The sequence below is a fragment of the Elephantulus edwardii genome, unplaced genomic scaffold, assembly GCF_000299155.1.
Source record: "Elephantulus edwardii isolate Elephantulus edwardi_28Jun2011 unplaced genomic scaffold, EleEdw1.0 scaffold00057, whole genome shotgun sequence".
Taxonomy (NCBI): Eukaryota; Metazoa; Chordata; class Mammalia; order Macroscelidea; family Macroscelididae; genus Elephantulus; species Elephantulus edwardii.
Window position 1 is genome coordinate 16,005,543 of NW_006399807.1, and position 22,336 is coordinate 16,027,878.

The following is a 22,336-nucleotide window of genomic DNA, read 5'->3' on the forward strand; positions in this document are numbered from 1 at the left end:
CGCAGGATAGAGCAGGGTTTAGAGCTGTTGTGCATAGGGTCGCTATGAGTCGGAAACGACTCGATGGCACATAACAACAACAACATATACTTTACTGGAAACAGGGTGGAATTAAATTGGGGGTTATCAACCAGATTAATTGTATGTGACTGCACTTTGAAGGTAAACACATAGTGAAAAAGCCAAAGTACTTGATTTTTGTTTTCTACGAAACAGTTTATTTTATTTCTAGTGAGTAATACTAGGGGCTACAAACACACATCTGGTATGGAAGCAATAATTAAATTTTCAAACACTAGTAAAAATGATTATGAAGATCGGAGAACTAGAGAACTGGGCACATGGCATTTAATTAGGGCATCTCCCATCACACATCTTCAAACATCAAAGGCACTTATCAAAATTGCTTTGAAAAAGGAGCACAGCATTTAAAATGATGACATAACTCAAGGGAAAAAAAGGTTATAGTTGGATTTATAACATTTTCCTGACCCAAATCTCGGTGGATATATGTAATTTACTTTGTAACCTTAAAGCAGGTGATAATTTTATTTCTAATTTCTTCAAATGTAAAGAACTTAATGGTATAATCTCCTATCAGAATTCTATTTTCAGTTACTATAAAAGGGCATGAGTACCTCCCAGCTCCACTATTATGCCAAGCTTGTCCCTTCATAATCAAGCACTGGGGAAGACAGTTCTCTTAAACGCTAGCATCCTGTCTGCCAGCTTCCTATCCACATTCATTCTTTGATCATTCAGACAATAAATACACACTTATCTAGCATCTGCCACATGCACAGCATTGGGCTATGTGCAAAGGAGACAAATAGTGTGGTCCTTGCTTTCAAAAGGTCAAGCTCACATTACTATTCACGTGTTTCAAATGACTTCTCAGAACATAAAACAGGAATCAGGATAACAGAGGTTCCATTTCCTTGTCCCATATTTCTACTTTGTTTCCTAAATAAGTCAGTTAATCAACATCAAGCTTATAAAAGAAGGCTCATATACAGCATCAGTCAAAGGAATTGTGCCATCTGCCTACACTGTGGAAAAGAACTATGAACAGACAAGCTGGGTACCTTCAGTCAGTTCATTATAACCCGCAGTGTCTCTGCATGACTTGGCAGCAATTTCCTGCACACACAGAAGCACGGTATTGTACTGTATTGTACTCTGAAACAAATATCTGAATGTTTTTTGACTGATTTCTGCTCTTACTCCTGACTCACAGAAAAATAAAAGTTAACTCCAGCCACACACACACAGAATTTAATAAACAGAACAGTGAGGTGTCCTTATCTTCTGACTCAATGCAATTAGGGACAGCTAATGACATTCACTCTCCCCATTTTCTTGCATATTTCCTAGTAGAGAGAGAAACAGATTCAGAGTCAGCATGGGTATCAATGCTGAGAGGGTATCAAGCTTGTTTAAAGAGTTTTTGGCAATGACAGATTTCTACTTCTTATTTATTCTTGCCTCTTTGGTCTGTACATGAATAATTTTCAATGTATCCACATGCTACACAGAGTTGGAACATGCTAATTTTTCCAATAAAAAATGATGACCTTTTAAATACAGAGCAATTGCACAGAAAGAATGTAACAATCAGCAATCTACAGGACAGCTAACATGAAATATCTCAGTATTTCTCTTATAAAAACATTCTTCCTCCATTTGAGATAATGTTCTATTTTCAGTAGTGAACTTTCTGTTAATTCCAAAATTTGTTAATTCACATAATGAGGGCATTTTCCAGTGAGTTTTGCTAGGATACCAGAGTCAAAAGACCACATGTTTTCCTGAGTTATAAGGAGGAGTCAATTACTGGGCAATATAATCATAAAACGTGCTAGGATAATTGGTTTCTGTAATTAAACTCCAAGTGTATGCTTCAGACACTGTAAAAACAGAATGACCTAATTTTACTGGATATCAACTAGTATTTGCAAATCTTAATAAATTTTTCTATAGTTGTTAAATAATGATAGTTTTGATGGTGGCTCAAGTGCAAGATGACCTGAACTGAATGAGAAAAACAAACAAACAAATAAATAAATAAGGAATAGAAAGAAGGATGATGTTTATCTTCTGATTTTTATAAAGAAGGTTCATGTTCTCAAGGTTATGACAATAAAGTCATGGACATGTCAGCCACCTTGGAAATTGAAATTTAACCAGGATCAAGGAAGACAAAATAATAAACTTTCAACCAAACCACCTTTGCTACAAAATTCTAACAAAGTCATAGGTCTGCCACCAGTTTTCAGCAGCAATATATATAAACAGAGAAATAGCATATAGCCAGTATTTTCATAAGTATTTCCTTTATTTCAACAATTAAAATGTGTAATACTTTTCTATTTTCTTTTTATAATTTCCTTAAAAGTGGTGTACTTTATATTAAAAGAAAACACTGAAAATGTGGATTTTGATACTGTTTTTGAGAAAATCTTCATCTTTACTGATTAATATCTTCAAGAAATTAGATGTCTACACTAATGAAAAACTTACTAGTTATGATTCCAATTCTAAATAAATGACAAACATACGTATAGATAGATTCTGCCCATTCAGTTAAAATGTTCCCATTGCTGTTAAAACTTTAGCCACTTCAGTTCTGAAATGGTTCATTTTCTTGGCTCTCCTGTTTTGCCAAAGGATTTATTAGATCCCAGATGCTGATAAGGGAAGTTCCAGTCTGTTGTTCATAGTGTGGCTGAGTCATGGCTGACCTGACAGCACCCACCAACACCAGGTACTGTTTACTTTCACAGACATCCACCAAGAGTAGAAACCAGACAGCACTCCACAGTCTATAACGTATTTATGTGTTTTTAACAATCTTAGCAAACCATAACATTCAGCAGTTATATTTAGATCTTTGTAACTTGTAGGTGAAATATTTCTCCTTTCAAATCATTCTAAACAGTAACGGGAGTATTTCTGCCTCTTAGTATGAATTCTGCAGACTTTAAAAGAGAAAATACAATAAAAAGAACAAAAATCATATAGATTATTTGTTTATACACTGTGAATGAAAATGATAAAAAATTTAAACCTATATGGGATAATTTTTCCCCTCTGTAAGTTCTGTTGTTGTCTAGTATTTTTATTTCAAATTTAGGACATTTATAAAATTTCCTTGAGAAATCTCAATCTCAAGATGTCCAGGTACACAATTTTTTGAGGAACATCAATTTAATTGTAAGATTGCTTTCCCACGCATATTATTGGACTATGTATTTTCACATTGACCTACTTTAATAGCACAAGGAGGCTGGCACATATTAAATATATTTATGTATTTAATAACACATTTTATTAAAAAAGCAAGCTATGATTAATGATGCTCCTTTCACATCTGTTTTCTGATTGATTACCTAGGTTCCTGACTCAGTAATGCTGACTGACTTGACACCTGACTGTACAACATGCCTCACTCAGAAAATGATCAAGAGAATACAAAGGTATCGATGCAAAGCAAACAATATTGCTATGTCTAGAACTCCAGTAAAAGGACTAACGAGGAAAGTCAGGAATGAAAATAAGGATAGGGAATAAATTACCTGTGGATTTCACTGATTATTACTGATCTCTACTTATCGGAAGTTAATTGAAAACAAAATGGAGTGTGATTTGCAGATTCTGGTTGTTTTCAAGCACTCCAATGATACTCTCCAACCATTTTATTATCTCCAGTTTTGTGGTAATTACACTTTTCACATGTTCCATTTCCATAACCCAAATGCAAAAAAATAATATATATTCTCTCATACAGTAAAAAATAGGTTTACTGGAATGTTTTCAGTTATACCCGAAGGCAGCAACATTTACAATATTTAGCATGTTATACCCATACACATGTGAGAACTGTTTGCAAAGCAACTGTAATGTGTAAAGAATAATTTTGCAAATATTGACAGATGATGCATCTCTTACAGCACAATGATTTGGTACTCTACAAAGGCTCCTCGACCTGTAGCCTGATCCCCATTGTGAGGCAATAACTCAAGTCCTTATACCATTAAAATATAACAGGATGAAATAGCATCATCAGCATTCAACTATATACACGAATAATGAACTGGCAAGTATCGAGCTTCAAATCAGAACCTTGGAATATGGCAAAAAAAAGAGGCTGGTGATTTCTGCCTTAAACATAATTACTGAAAGCACATTTTGTTAGAAGGGAAGAAGATAGCTGGACATTCTCAATGTTCTAATTTGAAGTGATACTTGCCTCTCAGTTTCTTGAAAAAGAAGTCTGGAAGTGTATACATAGGTTTCATTTAAATTATGCAGCAATCTTTTATTGTTATTATTGTCCCAGATCCTGTCTAATGAAGATCTCTGTCATCAAATCAAGTATGGTATTTCACAACTATAAGAACTGCAAGAGAAAAAAAAAGAAAGGAAAAAAAAAATCAGAATCATATGCTATATTTTAAGTGATCTTCCTAAACATAACTGTGCCTACTTTTGGAAATCAGTAATGACTAAATTTTTATCTGCAATACTGGATAGCTTAAATGGAATAAAAGCAGCATAAATGTCATAAAATCACCAAAATGTCGAACATTGGCATTCAGATCAAACAAATTATGGTAAAACATAGCATGCCAACTGCTAAACTAAAAAAAAAATGTTTTACAACATGGAAAAATATTTACATTTGTTAGAAAGTATGTAAATTATTTTTTGAGGAGCATAAGAAGAGGCAATAATATACATATACAGTATGTTATTCCATATTTTTCTAACTGTCCACCATATACATGTATTTTTTTTAAGAAGCAAAAAGTTTATATACTTAAGTTTTCTGATACTCTTAATGTATCCACAAGCCTTTATGTCTACAGGGTTTTATCCCCCATCATTGTTGCCAGATGGAATTTCTTTTCAGTATGTTAATAAATTAAAAAAATGTAAGAGGATATAGGCTGTAAATCAGGTATAATTTAGTCTTAACATCACACAAGACCTTTAGATAACCAAGAATGAGAATGAGATATTGAATGTTATTGCTTAGTCTTATAAAATGGTGAATTTTGCTACCACTGTATTTCTATTTACAATGCCTTTTATACTCTTTTTTTTTTTGCCTTTTATACTCTTAAATTATACTGCTGGGCAAGTAAGAGAGGTTACTCATATAATTTTTAAATTAGTGGCAAATGAATTTTAACTAATGCATATAGTCCCCTTTATTTATTATACTACTTTAGAATCTTCCTAGAGAATCTGATCCAAATGGATAAAAATAATAGAGAGCTTTATCTTTTCCTTAAAGATTTTCAAGTAGTATAGGAACAAAAATCCTTGAAAAAGATTACCTAATACTTGACATTCTACTTTTATTAATTATGGGATAATAAAGATTTGTAAACAAAATCAAGTACATTTCTTTGTTATACAAAGAAATAATTAACTATGTTAATGAGCTATTTTTTAGCTTCATGTACAGGACACACCTACAATATTATTTCTGAAGAGAAATAAAACAATCTTATGTAACTCAAAAGAGAAGATGGGGGAGGGGGGCGTAAAAAGATATGACTTTGGTTTTTGAGAATCTACTGCTGACCTTGAAATGGCAAACTTCAACAACTAAAAAACTTTACAGCTATCACTTCAGCACACAGAATTAAGAATTCTGAAGCAGATTATGCTCCACTTCCCATTCAATCTCTTCTATTTTCTGTCTGTTTTTCAGGGTTTCTAGCTGTGGGTAATTCGAGGTTTGCCCACTGCATAGGTTCAGCTTTTCTCATGGTGATCTCAATCTTGGTGGCAGTCATCGTTACATAGCTTCGCTTCACATCAATCACACCCCATAATTTCACATTTTGATGAAATTCTTTCTCTCCTTTAAATACAATGAGCACATTTAACAACGTACTGTTTGCCTCCACTCAACTAAGTTCTGGAAGTGAATTTTTGGCATATATTGAAATGGTGACTTCACCCCCAATCTGATGCCAGTCAATGTCTACATGGAACAACTTTCCCCACCGGCAACTTTTTAATCCACATGTGTTTCCCTGTTGTACATCCCTCGTGGGCTAAAAATGTATTAAAACCAGAAGTTTTTCTTCTACAACAGCTCCAGTATTTCATCCATTCATGGAAAATAGGTACTCCAGAATGTTATATACAGGTTTCTTCTAGACCGTCTAGACCCTGGTATGTCTTTGAATAGCCTCCATTTTCACATGAGGTCCCAATCTTAATTTCACCACTTTCTTCTTCTTTCTTTTCTTCTGTCCCTGATGTCAGTTTAAGTTTATCAAGTGCTTGTTTGAGGGAGGGAGATATTTTTAATTCCAAATTTGTCATTGGTTCATCTGGGCTTCTACTGGTTTAGGGGCTTGAATGATGTGTTCTTGGGTTTCAATTCAGATAATTCTTTCTTCAGGTTTTACTGACTTCAGGTTTTACTGGCTCAGGAGGTTTCTCACTATTACATCTCCCCTTTGTAGAGCCTACAATGCTTAAGAAATCAGAAAAATCAGTTGTTCTTCTCTTACAGCAAGGCCAACCCTTCAATGCTTCATGAAACACTGGAACCCCTGGATGATAAGTGCAAGCATCATCCGAATTGGTTTCCGGATCGAAGTGTTGGCCACAGCCCCGGTTGTAGCACAGCAGGGCCATACCTTTGTTTCCTTCACCATTAAAAGTAAAGCCAAGCTGCCAAGAACCACAGAAAAGTGTTTCTATCTGCCCTGTCACAGATACCAGTATGACGGGCCAGGGCGGCAGCCGACTTCTACAAATGGCTTGGTCCCACTTCAGGACAATATACATGTATTTTTTTATATATTTCTTTGTAACTATTTTTTTCTCCAGTTTAAAAATATAGTGCCACAGAGCTCTCCAAATTTTCACAAAAGTCTTTGAAAACATAAATAAATGGGCATTGGCAAAAAAAGAGAAAAAATAATGACACTTAAATAAAAATAGACTATTTAGGCTCAGATCCCAAATTATCAAAGAGACAAACAAAACCCTTCATCATTTGGAGAATTTATCTTGTCCTTCATATACAATATTATAAAATGTACTTTGCCATAGCTGAAAGTAAATGATAAAGAGAAAAATGTAGGTTATGGTCCTGAGTGTAAAAGTAGTAATATTTGGCCTTGGACAAGTCATTTAGTCCTCCCTTTTTTTTCTTTTGGAGGAGGAGAAAGGTAAAGAAAGAAAGGAGGATTCCCACTGACAATGGGAGAAAAATATAAATTCACACTTCACAAAAAACACACATCTGTACATGAGGAGCAATTTAGAGCTTTTCCAGCTATCCATATCCATAAGACAAAAGTTAAGAGCCCCTAATTTAGGTCTAATTTAGTAATAAAAAGTTGTTACTCTATCCTGACACCAATCATATTAAGCCAACTGAAAATAAATTTAAAAGATATTAAAATGAACTCCTGCTTAAAATGAAGCAGGGGTGGCATCCACTACTGAAATAGCTTGCCTCAGGAAACCCTATGAACATGGAGAAAGGATGAAAGTTATATAAGTGTTCAGGTCTTTCATTCATAGGGTCACTATGAGTCACCTACAACTTAATGACACTTAAAAACAACAACTTAGGATTCAGTTGGTCTAGTGGACAGAAAGTGATGCTACCAAGCCAAAGGTGGGTGACTTTAATCTGTGGACCTCAGGCCTGGTTTTAATTGTTTTTGGTCAAACATTTTTCTAGGTCGTATAGCCCTGGTATGTCCACTTGCTGTACAGAAGTAAGTTGTGGTTGTTGTGATGCTAAACACTGTGACACTGATGAGTCAAATGCGAGAATGGTTACCCATGGTGGACAGTGTTTGGTGGAGCTCCCCGATTAAAACAAGCTTGGAAGCAGGAGTGGCATCCACTTCCGAAATAGCTTGCCTCCGGAAACCCTATGAACTTGGAGAAACGAAAGTTATACATGTGTTCACGTCTTCTGTTCATAGGGTCACTATGAGTCACAACTCAACGGTACTTAAACAACAACAACAAGAACAAATGATGTCCCCAACAAGGATTAATCCAGTAAATACTTACTGATAATCACTAACAAAAGGATAACAGCAGCCAAAGCCATGATAGCTTTTATCTACAAGAAACACAAAAAAGGTAGAAAATATTAATGTTTGTGCAATAAAATAAAAATTGTTATGCTATATATCATATAAAACAATCAATAAAAAAGGTATATTCCTTGAAATGTTCTCCTTTAATGTTTGTTTCAAATCTCCATTTTGAGGGCTTTTCTTGGATGGATATTATTTTTCAAGGTTACTGAGTAAAACAGTAACAATGAAGCCTTCCTGGGCCTGAATCATTCTCTGTATAATTTCTCTCAGGCTTTCTTCTAGTTTTGAAACCAAGAAAAGTATATATTGTTGCTGTTCTGTACTACTGAGTCTGAAACTGACCCATAGCAGACCCTACAGCAGGTTTTCAGAGGCAGTAAATCTCACAGAAGAATACTGTACATCCTTCTTCCATACAGCAGTTATTGGATTTGAACCACATACCTTTGTGTTGGCAGTGCAATTTCATACCACTCAGGTGTGTCAGAGACAATAAGATTGGCACAGGACAGAGCAGGGTTTAAGGCTGCTGTACACAGGGTTGCTATGAGTTGCAGGTGACTCGACAGCACATAACAAGAAGCCACCAGAGCTCCCTTTTAAAATATTATTAGTAACTCTATTTAAGTGGCTCTACTCAAGCATTACAGAGCTCTGGTAGTATAGTCCAGAGGGAGCTGAGCTGCTAACTAAAGCCTATGCTTCTCTGGTGGTTCAAATCCACCAGCAGCTCCACAGGGAAAGGATGGGCTATTTCCTCTGGCATGAGCTACACCCTCAGATACACAACAGAGGGCCACATGTGAGTCTGTTCTGACTCGATGGCAACGGGCGCTTGAGAGAGATCCAAGTTCAGGGTATGATGAAAAATCCAGGCATCCAACTGCTAACTGACTCAGAATTACCTGCATTAAGGCAGAATTGTTTCATATTCTATAGTCTCAAAAATAGATGAAGTTTTCTTTTTAAGGTCCCCTCCTCCCCATTTTAAAGTGTTTTGTTTTTGTTTTCTTGGCATGTTCATCTCTATTTGAGACACAGAATTTAGAGTCTTCATGAGTAACCTAACTTAGTATCTTGCCTAATAGAACCGTATGCAAGTTTCAGTTGAGGAAAGAATCTTATGATTAGTCCTTGGTTAACTACTTAAGTAACTCACCTGTCATTCTACAAAAACTATCTCACTCATCATTCAAGCCTAAAATTCATATTTTTAAATATATATATAGGTAAATGGGTACTACTGTTGTTAGATGGCATCAAGTTGGTACTGACTTTGCACTCTCACAATTTCTACTGTGATAAAGCCCACTGTTACAGTCACTGTTAATCCATCTCCTGGAGGGTCTTCCTCTCTTTTGCTGACCCTAAACCTTCCCAGGCATGATGTTCTCGAGGGACTGGCCCTTCCTGAGAATACGCCTACAGAGGCTCACTTCCTTGCCTCTAAGGAGCACACTGCCTGCACATCTACCAGGAAAGATCTAGTTATTCTTTTAGCAGTCCACAGTCAATACTCTCCTCCAATATGACAATTCAAAGGCATTAATTTTTCTTTGATCTTCCTTATTCATGTCCAACTTTCATAAATATGTGAAGCAACTGAAAATATCATGGTGTAGGTCAGACACACCTTAGTCTAAAGGGACATCCTTGCTCTTTAGCACTTCAAGGAGATCCTTGGCAGCAGATGCCCAAGGCAATACCTCTTGGATTTCACGATCTCCAAAGGTCCTCAGGGTGATACAGATATAACAGTTTTAAAAGCAGTATACTTAAAAGAGGGAGCTCTGGTGGCCCAGTGGTAAGAATCTGTGCTGCAATCCCAAAGGCACAGAGTTCAAATCCACCAGCTGCTCCATGGAAGAAGGATGGGCAATTTCTTCCTGTGAGATTAACTGCCTCTGAAAACCTGCCACAGGATCAGCTCTGGGCTGATTCTGACTCGATGATACACAAAAACATACTAAAAGAGTAAGAAGCTACAGTGCAGTCCCAAAAGCCTGTGGCTCGAATGACCAGCTGCTCCATGGGAGAAGGAAGGACAATCTCCTACCATGTGATTTACTGCTTTTGAAAACCTACTACAAGGTCCACTATGGGTCAGCTCCAACTTGACAGCACACGATATTGTTGTTATGTGTCTTCAAGTCACCTGTGACTCAGTGACCCTATGTACAATAGCTCTGAAGCCTGCTCTATCCTGTCCCAGCCTCGCTGACTCTGACAAACCTACCCACATTACCCCAGTTACTGTGGCAATCCATCTCATCCAGGGTCTTTCTCTTCTATGCTGTCCCTCCACCCTTCCAAGCATGATGCTCTCCAAGGATCAGTCCCTCCTGGCCACATGCTCAAAGTATGTGAGACACAGCTTCAAAATCCTAGCCTCCAAGGTGAAACTTGGTTTCTCCCTCTCCAAACAGACTTGTTTGTTCTTTTGGCTGTCCATGGTATGTTCAATCCTGTTCTCCACGTTATCACAACTCAAGTGCTTGATTCTTCACTGTCCAGCTCTCAAATGCATAGCAAGTAATTGTGAAAACCATGGCCTGAATCAGGGGTACCTCAGTCTCCAGACTGACATCACTGCTCTTTAGCACTTTAGAGAGGTCTCTGACAGCAGACTTTTCCCAATGCAGTCCTCTTTTGATTTCCTGACTGCTGGTGCCAAGATTGTTGACTGTGGAGACAAGCAAGCTGAAATTGTTAACAACCTCAATCTCTTCTCCAGCTATCATGGTGCTGGTAACTGGCCCAATGGTGAGAATCTCTGTCTTCTTGATGGTCAGCTTCAATCCATACCGAAGACTATAGTCCTTGACCTACAGCAAGTTCTTCACTTTCCTCCTCAGATTCAGCAAGCAAGGTTGTGTCATTTGCATAAACTCTGGTTGTTAATGAGTCTTCCTCCAATCCTGATGCCACATTTCTCCTCATAAAGTCCAGCCTTCTGAATGATCTGTTCAACATATAGATTGTAAGGATATGGACACAGGAATAAAAAGTTGGGAATTAGTGACAGAAATAAGGCTGGAGATAGAATGATAGAATTTTGTATAATCAGTGATTTATTCATTGCAAATACTTCTTATAAGAAACATAAATTATTATATACGTGGATTTCACCTGATTTTATGCACAGGAATCTGATCAATTACACCTGTGGAAAGTATCACTGGAGATGCTCAATAATAGCTGTGAAACTAGACCAAGTGCAGACTGTGGAACAAACCATCAACTGCTCACATACAAGTTCAGATTGAAACTAAAGAAGATTAAATCAGACTCAGAGAAACCAGTATTTGACCCTGAGTCTAGTCTATCCCACCTGAATTTAAAAACCATCTCAAGAACAGCTTTGATGCCTTTAACACTAATGAAGACCAGATGAGCTTGGGAGGGTATCAAGAATGTCATTCACAATCTTGTAAACCTTGTAAAAGTTATTACAAAGACAGAGGAGGAAGAAAAGACTGAGACGGATGTTAGAAGAGACTAACTATTTATTGCATTAGTGTGCAGAGAAGCCAAAGCAAAGAGAAGAAATCAGGAAGTTAAGGTTCTGAACAAAAGTATACTTAAAAGTATATGATTGTCAAAAGTTTTCAGAATGATAATAAAAATAATTAATTTTTAAAACCATCTATTTAAAAGTATATTGTTCCTCTTATCTGAACCTATAAAACACAAAACTAAGTATTTAGTATGGTGTAAAGTTCCCAACACTCTTCCTAACATCCACTTGTCTGAGCTGTCTGTATGAACAGCTTCCTTACACACCCACCTTAGGGAGAAAGGTAAGAAATCCCCTCCCATGTGATTTACAGCTTCTGAAAACCTGCTCTGAGTCAGGTCAGCTATGAGTTGGTTCTGACTTGAGAGCACATCACGACCACCACACCACCAATCATTTCTTCAGTTACCAGGGGGCATAGTGCTGCCCCCAATCACTGAAAGATAGGAAAGGTAGTGAACTCTGTGTGTGTCCATAATTCACCATGTATGTGAAAGCCTGGAGCAGCTTTCTACCCAGATTGCAGAAAAACTGTTGTGAGGTGCCACTGAGTACAGTATGACTCATAACAGATTTGAATCCTTTCTTATCCTGTGCCATCCTCATCACCACTGACACAATTGAGCTGGCTGCTGTCATCACTATGCCAATCTATCTTTTTAAAAATATGTAGTACAAATAAAAATGCTTCATTGTTTTATAATAATTTTTATTTATATTGGTTTGCTCAAAGTTCTTATACACTGTGCTTCACATTATCATTCATACAAACTGTGTTTCAAACAATCATTCCCATGCATTATGCTTTATAAAATTAATCATCATTGGACTATGCCCACCATTACCCTGTCTTTTCAGGTTCCTAATGGATCTTTTTCATTTCCTTTACCCTCTTCCTCCACCCACCAAATTGCGCAACCCTTTTATTTCGTCCCTACCCATCCTTCTGCTCCTATCCCTTCCTTCCTTGGGTCCCCATACGTGTTTCACTAGTTACCTTCTATTTTTACAATAATGGTCTTATGCAGTATTTGTCCTTATGAGACTGAGTTAGTTCACACAGCATAATGCTCTCCAGTCTCTTTCAAGTTATTTAGTATTTTTCAAAAGTTTTGCTCCTGAGTGCTGTGTAGTATTCTATTTTGTAAATACACCATAATTCCTCAATCCATTCAGTTGTTGTTGGGCATTTGGGCTATTTCCATGTTCTTGTGATAGTGAAACAGGAGCCACATCTCACACTATACACAAATATCAACTCAAGGTAGATCAGAGACCTGGGAATAAAGCCCAAAACCGTAACGTTTGTAAGAGACATGCTAGGACCAAGCTTTGAAGGCCAAGTCTATAGCACAAAGAAGCTAACAAATGCAGCCAGAAGTGCACAATCTGGAGAGAATAAAACTGATGAATGGGACTTTCTAAAGATGAAATCCCCATGCTCATTAAAATATTTTTTCCAACATGGTGAAAAGAAAACCTATAGACTGGGAAAAAAACATTTGGCATTTGGCAATACCATCTCAGATAAGGGTCTCATGACAAAAGTTTACAGAATACTCGTGGGCCTCCAGAAGAGAAAGACTGATAACCCATTACAAACTGGGCAAAAGACAGATATGGAAAGATTTTTCACAGAGGAAGACATTCAGGTGGCAAACAGACACATGAAAATAATACTCAAAATCACTGGCAATAAGAGAGATGCAAATCAAAATCCCAGTGAGATATGATCTCACCCCAGTAGCAGAGAGGATGTGGAGAGGTGAAACTCTCATACACTGCTGGTGGGACTGTAAAATGGTGCAACCACTCTGGAAGGCAGTTTGGCATTTCCTCAAAAAGCTGAACACAGAAACTCTGTATGACCCAGCTATTTCACTACTAGGAACATACACCATGGAAACTAGAACTGAGACACAAACAGAGATTTGTGTCAATCTATCTTGTCGAGGGTCTTCCCTTCTTTTATTGACCCTCCATTTTTCCAAGCATGATATTCCTCTCCAAGAACAGCTTCTCCTAGCAACATGCCCAAAGTATGAAATATTTTGCCACCAAGGAGCACCCTGGTTGCACTTTTCCCCAAGATATATCTGTTTGTTCTTTTGGTAGTCCATGAGATAGATATTCAGTGCTCTTCCCCAATGTAATTCAAAGGCATAAATTTTTCTTCTGTCACCCTTATTCACTGTCTGGCTCTTAGATGCACAACAAGTGATTGAAAACATGGCCTGAATCAAGCACACTTTAGTCTCTTTTGGAGAGGTCCCTGACAGTGGACTTGCCCACATCAATACAACTCCTGATTTCCTGACTGTTTTACCAAAGATGTTGACTGTGGATGCAAGTAAGATGAAATATGTTGACAATTTAAATCTTTTCTCCATCTGTCATGATGTTGTTTATTGATTTAGTGGTGAGGATTTTTTATTTTTCCTCTTTTTCTTCTTGATTTTAAGATGTACTCCATATTGAAGGCTGTAGCCTTCGATGTTCTACAGCAGATACTTCAAGTCCTCTTTACTTTTAGCAACCAAGGTTGTATTATTACCTGTATAACAGAGGTTGTTGACTGGGGAAACACTTTAGGGAAAATACACACTATGATCATCTGTTGCAGTTTTAAGTACGAGTGTGCTTGTGGTGACTAGAGAGGAGAAGGATCAGCAAGTGGATGACACAGACACTTCCAAACTAGTATATGGTAGAGGAAATATAAAGACAAAATATTCTAGACAAGGGGGTGAATTTACCCATTTCTTTTATCAGTTCTACTTTTGAACGTGAGAGGATTCAGCAAGTAAACAGAAAAACTATTCAGCAAATCCAAGGTAACCCCTGAAAGATCGTTAGCTTATGGCAAAGTTATTTTTGTAATATAATTATTAATTTTGAAAAAAAATAATGAAGTCATGTCTAAGATTTTCAATCAAATAAAAACAATCTATCAAAGCAGCAGAAAAAAGGAAGACAAGAAATTCACTATAATATAAAAAGAAACATCTTATGTGTAATGATTAGTACTGTACTTACAGTGAAAACATGAGCTTCTAGAAAATGTTTTGCAGGATTATACTAATATAGAGTGAGTCTACTCTTTCTTCTCCTTCATAAAAATGTCTGTGAGTCTAAGAAATCACTGCAATAATGAGGACTAGAGTGAGTATTTTTCTGTTAACAATTCTGAGATGTGAACTGCTTTTATAGTTCTCCTGTTTGATATAAAATTCACTTTTCTCTCATTTCCATTTAATTTTTGTATTATCTCTATGTTTGATAATTTTTTTTAAAGGAAAAAGCAAATCTGCTGTTGTCAAGTGAGTTCTGACTCAGTGACCCTGCAGGGAAGACTAGAACTGTGCCAGTTTCTGAAGCTATAAATCTTTGAAGGAGCAGACTCCCGCATCTTCTCCTACAGACCAGCAGGTAGGTTCAAATCACTGACGTTCTGGGTTAATGCTCTAACCACAGGATGCCCAGAGATACTTCAATGCTATAGATGCCTCAAAATAATAGTAATAATAAAGTATAAGAATATAAATACAGAAAATTTATACTTATTACAAGGTATTAGTAATTTATTAATAAAATGTGGATTAAAGGAGTCTATATTAAATTATTTATTAGGCATTGTTAGATTTTTTTTTTTACTTATTCCTGTCTCAACAGCAATTAATCTGAGATATATATATATATATATATATATATACTGAGTTCCTACTTACCCCAGGTATACAGAAGGTATAATAATAAGCAAGACAGTAAGAGTCCTTATCCTCATAGAGTTCATGATCTAGAGGTCCTATTTTAGTCATGTCTTTAGAAACCACTTGAGATACTACCCAATGTAACAAATACTTAGTGTTTCACGTACTTTGCATCCACGCCACCACATTTGTCTTCGAAGTTGTTTGGATCTGTTGCTAAAAGCAGTTGCATTATCCGATAAGCTTTCTATATCACATAGAGGATGGAGAGAAGGATTAAACGACATAACAGGATTCGTTTATCTAGTCACACAAAGACAAGAAAATATTAATTTCTTTTTCTACAAACTCAGGCCCTTTTAAGCATGAAAACAACATCCTTCCTTTCTGCCACCCATATAGTCTTGACACTCTACATTTTAGAAAAATAATTCACTATAGGTCAATTTATGGAATCTATTTTGACTCTATGAATGAGAGAAGTCTTTTCAGAGTATTAATACTTTGAAAGAAACTTTTAAGTTCTGGTGAAGAAGTATATTTAAAAAAAATATGTGGTATATCTATACAAAAATAGTTACATGTTAAGAAGGTTAGATTCTTAGATGCGATAAAAAGTAGATTGCTACTGGATCAAAAAGAATTTCTTTTTAAAGTGTGATTAAACATGTTTTTAGTTAAATAAAGCTATTATGACTTAGGCATTGAGATATCCAGCTTTTCATTATTCAAACAATATTTAAGTACCTAATATATTCTAGGAACTAATACAAAGACTATCACTTGTCAATAAAGAAAGATTAATATCAGAATAGGCTAACATAGTGTTGGAAAAAAGCACTCAGAATGCTAATCCTTGAGATCAAAAGAACGCTACAGCACAACCACATAATAGAGCAAAAGGACAAAAAAACCCTCTCCCCAAGCAAGAGTTGTTTTTCTGTTCTCTCTCTTCAACAGTGAATTTTAAAATCCATTCTTTTCAACTGAACAACTATGACAGAACAAAAAGGATGTTACAAAGACAAGAAAGTGAATATTAAACCATTAAAATTATAAACTGTGATTACTAAGCTTTGATTAGACAAATGGGAAAAGAAATAAGCAACTAAAACACAGATTAATAATAAATACCAAGAAATATATAAAGTATCTGTACCTGATTTGTCTTGCAGTTCATCTAGTCTCTCCCCTCTTTCAATTACCTTTGTAATATTTTCTTGCATAACATCAATAACTTCATCCACCTGATTCTGAACACTATTTGGGGGAAAAATATAGACAATTTGTTATTTATTTGAGAAAATTTATAGTATTTGAAAGTTTATTAGATATATTCTAGAAGAGCAAATTCTCAGAGATTATTAAACCACAAAGTTTTAAAGTTTATAATTTTAAAGCAATAATCTTCAATTTGATTGGAAGTATTCAATTAAAGATATATAACATATAGTTTATTTTTAGCCCTGTTTCTTACTAGTAATATAACCCAAAAGCAAATGAAATGTATTATCAGAATCTAGTCAGACACCTTGATCACTCATCAGCTTCCTTTTCAACAAAAATAAATTAGGATACCATGTGGAAATAGCTGTAACCTATTTCTGCTGTATAGTACATATAGACTGATAATGATTCATACTGTTGAACTGATTCTGACTTAAAGCAACCCTGCAGGATAGCACACAACTGTGCCATAGGGTTTCCAAGGATGTCATGGTCACAGTAGTTGACTGCCATATCTTTTCTTCTGCCTAGTGCCTGAAAAGTTCAAAATGTCCACCTTTCAACTAGCATCCAAGCATCTAACCACCATGCCAACACAACTCCTTATACTATATAATATACTAAGAAGAATAAAAAAGTTTGCCCACTTGTGTTAGAAGCTTATGAAGAACATTCCATTTTTAATAAACAATAAAGTATTGTAGGAGATACTGATGCCTATGTGAATTCAGTAAAAAGGCAGAGCAAAGGAGGTGGTGGATGGTGAGAAAGCACTAGGCTAAGGAGTAAATATAAGAAGAGAGACATTTCAAAAACTAAATGATTGATTGGATGTGGGTGAGAGTATGTTGCTGTTATGTGCAGTCAAGTTGCTTGCACCTCACAGCAAACCTATGTACAAGAGCTCTAAACCCGGATCTATCTTGAGCCAATTTAATTGTCTTTGATACATCTACCTCCATTACCAAAGTCACTGAGTCAATCCATCTCATCCAGATTCTTCCTCTTTTGTGCTGCCCCTCCACTCCTCCAAGCATGATGTCCTTCTCCAAGGAATGGTCCCTCCTGCCAATATGCCCAAAGTATGTGAGATGGAACTTCAAAATCCTTGCCTCCAAGGGCAGCCCTATTTCACCCTCTCCAAGACAGACCTGTTTGTTCTCTTAGTAATCCATGGTACATTCAATAAACTTCTCCAGCACCACAACTCAAAGGTATTGATTCTTCTTCTATCATCCTAAGTTATTGTTCAGCTCTCTAATGCCTAGCAAGTAACTGCAAAGGCCATAGCCTTAATTAAGTACAACTTAGTCTCTAGACTCTACTGACATTGTTGCTCTTCAGTACTGTGGAGATGTCCTTGACAGCAGATTTTCCCAGTGCAATTTGTCTTGTGATTTCCAGGCTGCTGGTACCAAGAGTGTTGACTGTAGAGTCAAGCAAGCTTTGACTGTTTACCATCTCAATCTCTTTTCCATCTATTATGATGCTGCCAATTGGCCCAGTGGTGAGAATCTTTGTTTTCTTGATGTTGAGCTTCAATCCATATTGAAGGCTGCAGTCCTTGACCTTCTGCAGCAAATACTTCAAGTGTTCTTTAGTTTCAGCAAGCAAAGTTGTGTCATCTGCATAACACAGGTTGTTGATAAGTCTTCCTACAATCCTGATGTCACATTTCTCCTCACAGAGTCCAGTGTCCCAGATGATCTGTTCCATATATAGACTGACATATTTCAACAAACAGATGCTGCACCACTGGACACACTTCACCAAGGTAGGCCAAGTATTCTGGAAGACAACTACCTGGCCAATTGACAGGGAGAGATCCATATTTATTCCCATTCCAAAAAAAAAAAAGGTGATCTGACAGATTGTAGAAATTTGACATTAGAGTTTGACATTACTCTCATAGAGATTTCCTGAAATCAATCTACGTATCAGCAGGGAAGCAACAAGTATGAAAGTAGAGAGCCTGATTTGTGTGTTCATTCAGACCTGGGTTTGCAATCCAAATTTACCCCTATGGTCTTTGTGAGTTTGAAAGTCACACTGCCAAGTGTCTTTGAGCCTCACCCCATATTTTCTCACCTTTAAACTGAAGAAGATAATGTCATCTCACTTGTGAGAATTAAAGGTGATAGTGTTTTTCAAGTACTTAGCGTAGTGTCTAACACTTAGCATGTGCTTGATAAATGCCAGTGCTCTTCTATTAATAGATAAAAAAGTGCTCTAAACACAGCAACTTAATTTATAAAGAAAATATTTAGTTTTCATACTTAACATCTCCATCTTGTGGCCTTTCAAGGTTCTGTTGACAAAAGATCTTATAAAGTTCTATGATGTTGTTGTTGTAGTATCTTTTTGCTGATACATATATTGCTATTACATCCTAGAACATTTGGAGGCCTGGTAAGGTTTAAGCTGGGGGACCTAGGCTACCTAGTTAGGGGGTTGCTGAGCCCTAGCAAATAATGTCTGCAATTTACCAGAGTGGAATTTATAATGCTATTATTAAAATTAAACACACCAAAGAGAATGATACAGTACAGGCATGTGAATATTTAAAACATTCTCCCCCATACCCCCATTCTGGGTCCTAAGTTCTAAGCTCCTCTCCCAGTCCTTCGCCATGTGTGCTGTTCCCCTGGCAGTGAGCGGCAGCCACGCGCACATGCATGCCTTCTCTGTGTGCCTGCTAACCCAGAGAGTCCCTGAGCCTCGGCTCCCTGCAGGGAGCAAAGTGCTGCTCATGGGGAACTTAACGTGGCTTTGAGGCACCATGGTCCAGGATTATACCCAGATAAATGATCTGCAGCGGCTCCTCGGCCCCTGAGGGCTGGCCATGCTCTGCTTCCCATGCAAGCAGTCTGGGCATCAGGAGAATGCCAAAAAGGAAGAGATTCTGAATTCCCTGAAACATGTCCAAACAGGCACGGGTTCGAGCCCAACTTCACACTTTTTTGAGAAATGGACATTAGTAGTGCTCAGGTGCATCCCCTCTTCACTCTTCTGCAAGCCCAGTGACGATACTACTGCACTCATGGCATTGATCAAATGGTCTCCGATGTGCTGCAATGACATTGCCTGGAATTTTGAGAAGTTTCTGGTGGGGGCCGACGGTGTGCCTGTGTGCAGGCACAGCCACCATTTCCCAGCCATCGACACTGAGGCTGAATCATGGCTCTGCTGTCCAAGGGGCCCAGCTGTGCCTAAGGTGTGTCACCATCCCAGGCTGCCTAACAGGCACTCCCTTCTGGGGTGTGTGTGTGTGTGTGTGTGTGTGCTCTAAACATGAATGGAGAAATTCCTGATGTCTTAGAAAGCCCCCTCAGATGGATGCTAGTCCTGCCTATCCCAGCCTCCCCTCTCTGATTAGCATAAATCTCACTAATAAAGTGCTAAGTAGAAGGGAGGAATAAAAACAACAAAAAACATTCCCCCTAAAATCTTAGCACAATAGACATGCTAAGTATTTCTGTGAGAATCTGTAATCAATATTAATAATTCTTGGCGATGACAGAATGACCAGGACAGAAATAGTGAGAATGTTCACACAATTTGAAAAAATGTAACCAAGGGGAATCTAAACATCCGTGTAAATCCGCACCAAAACTATCATGTTGTTATGTGCCTTCAAGTCACTTTTGACTCCCAGTGACCCTATGTACAATAGCCACAAACCCTGCTCTATCCTGTACCAACCTTATTGTCCCTGACACACCTACCCCCATTACCCTGAATCAATCCATCTCATCGAGGGTCTTCCTCTCTTGGGCGGCCCCTCCACCATTCTAAGCATGATGTCCCTCTCCAAGGACTGGTCCCTCCTTGCAACATGCCCAAAGTTCGTCAGACGAAGCCTCAGAATCCTTGCCTCCAAGGAGCAGCCTGGTTTCACCCTCGCCAGAATGAACCTGTTGTCTTGGGAGAAAGTGTAACCAGAGTGTTCCTCGGAGGCAAAGATAGTAGTGATACTTTGTCTCACATATTCTTGACATGTTAGGAGAGGTTATTTCTTGGAAAGGGACATCATACTTGGAAAGGTGGAGGGTCAGCAAAGGACAGGAAGACCCTCAATGAGATGGACTGGTACAGTGTCTGCAGCAAAGGACACAAATCTGTCAAGAATGGTAAGGACAATGCAGGACAGGTCAGAGTTCAGACTTGTGGTTCATAGGGTCACTATGAGCAGTACTGGACTCCATGGCACTTAACAAAATAACAAACAATTATAGTGGCTGTGCTCGCTTCAGCAGCACATATTCTAAAACTGGAATGATACAGAGAAGACTAGCATGGTCCCTGTGCAAGGATGACACAAATTTGTGAAGCATTCCATATTTTTAAGGAAAAATAATCAACATAATTCACCATGTTAACAAAGTAACAAGAACCTGATGATCTTTGCAATTGACAAAATCCAATACCCTCTTCCTGATAAAGACACTCAGCAAATCTGGAACAGAAGGGAATTTCCTCAACATAGTGAAAAGCTTAGGTAAAACCATTAGTCAACATCATTCTCAATAGAGAAAGGCTATATGCATTTTCCTTGCAAACAGGGACCAGACAAGGATGCCCAGTGTCACCACTTCTATTCAATATTGTTTTGGAAGTGCTTGCTAAGACAATACGACAAGAGAAGGAAATAAAAGGCATCAAGAGATGGTTAAACTATTGCTATATGTGGATGATATGATAATGTACACTAAAAACATCAAAGACTCAACAAAAAAACTGTTATGGGTTACTAGGCCAATTTACTAGAATAGCAGGATATAAGATTAATATCCAAAACTCAGTGGGATTCCTCTATAGAAACAAAGAGAACTCAGAGAAGAAAACCAAGAAAGCAGTACCATTTATTATATATAGCTAGCAACAAAGTGAGATATTTGGGAGTGAATCTAACTAGAGATACAAAAGACCTATACAAAGAAAACTACAGAATATTTCTTCAAGACATAATAAAAGACCTAAAGAAATGGGAAAATGTGCCCTGTTCATGGATAGGTAGACTCAATATTGTGAAAATGATGATCCTACCAAAGCAATCTATGTGTTCAATGTAATCCCAATCCAGAAATCAAATTCATTTTTCAAGGAGATAGAAAGGGAAAATGTCAAGTTTATTTGGAGAGGCAAGAGATCCTAAATAAGAAAAGTACTACTGAAAAACAAAAATGGGGTTGGAAGCATAGCACTTCCTGACTCAAAACCTACTACACAGCAGTAGCAACCAAAACAGCATAGTACTGGTACAATGACAGGCACTTAGACCAATGGAACAGAAATGAGAACCCAGAAATAGACCCATCTATCAATGGTCAACTAATAGTTGACAAGGAAATCAAAGCTATCAAATGAGGAAATGGTGCTGGCAAAACTGAACTGCTACCCATAGAAAACAAACAGGATCCTCATCTCACGCCATACAAAAAAATCAACTCAAGGTGGATCAGAGACCTGGAGTAAAGCCTAAAACCATAAAGTTCATCAGTGACAAACTGGGGTCAAGCTTAGAAGGCCTAGTCTATGGTATAAAGAGACTGTCAAATACAACCAGAAATGTACAATCTGGAGAGGATAAAATTGATGAATGGAACCTTTTAAAGATTAAATCCCTGTGCACATCAAAAACATCACCCAATAGAGTGAAAAGAAAACTTTCTGACTGGCAAAAAACATCTGGCAATACTATTATTTCAGTGTGGCTGGAGGGCTGTTGTTTGTTGGGAAAGAAGGTCCCATGATCCACAGTGGAGCAGTGAGTGGTGGGAGCCAGC

General features: G+C 37.4%; 1 protein-coding gene and 2 pseudogenes across 1 annotated transcript in view; 1 reads left to right on the plus strand and 2 right to left on the minus strand.

The window, feature by feature from the left end:
- Nucleotides 1-3,783: 3,783 nt before the first annotated feature.
- Nucleotides 3,784-22,336, minus strand: part of VAMP4 (vesicle-associated membrane protein 4) — a 54,422-nt gene continuing 35,869 nt past the window's right edge. Inside the window, exons 4-7 of the mRNA XM_006887426.1 lie at nucleotides 16,483-16,583; nucleotides 15,491-15,570; nucleotides 8,065-8,116; nucleotides 3,784-4,399 (exon numbers count right to left, since the gene is read on the minus strand). Of these exons, the coding sequence (XP_006887488.1) occupies nucleotides 4,371-4,399; nucleotides 8,065-8,116; nucleotides 15,491-15,570; nucleotides 16,483-16,583 (262 nt within the window). The 3' untranslated portion in view covers nucleotides 3,784-4,370. The remainder of the gene's footprint in view (nucleotides 4,400-8,064; nucleotides 8,117-15,490; nucleotides 15,571-16,482; nucleotides 16,584-22,336) is intronic.
- On the minus strand, nucleotides 5,691-6,663 carry LOC102844064 (annotated as a pseudogene).
- Nucleotides 19,180-19,763, plus strand: LOC102844467 (annotated as a pseudogene).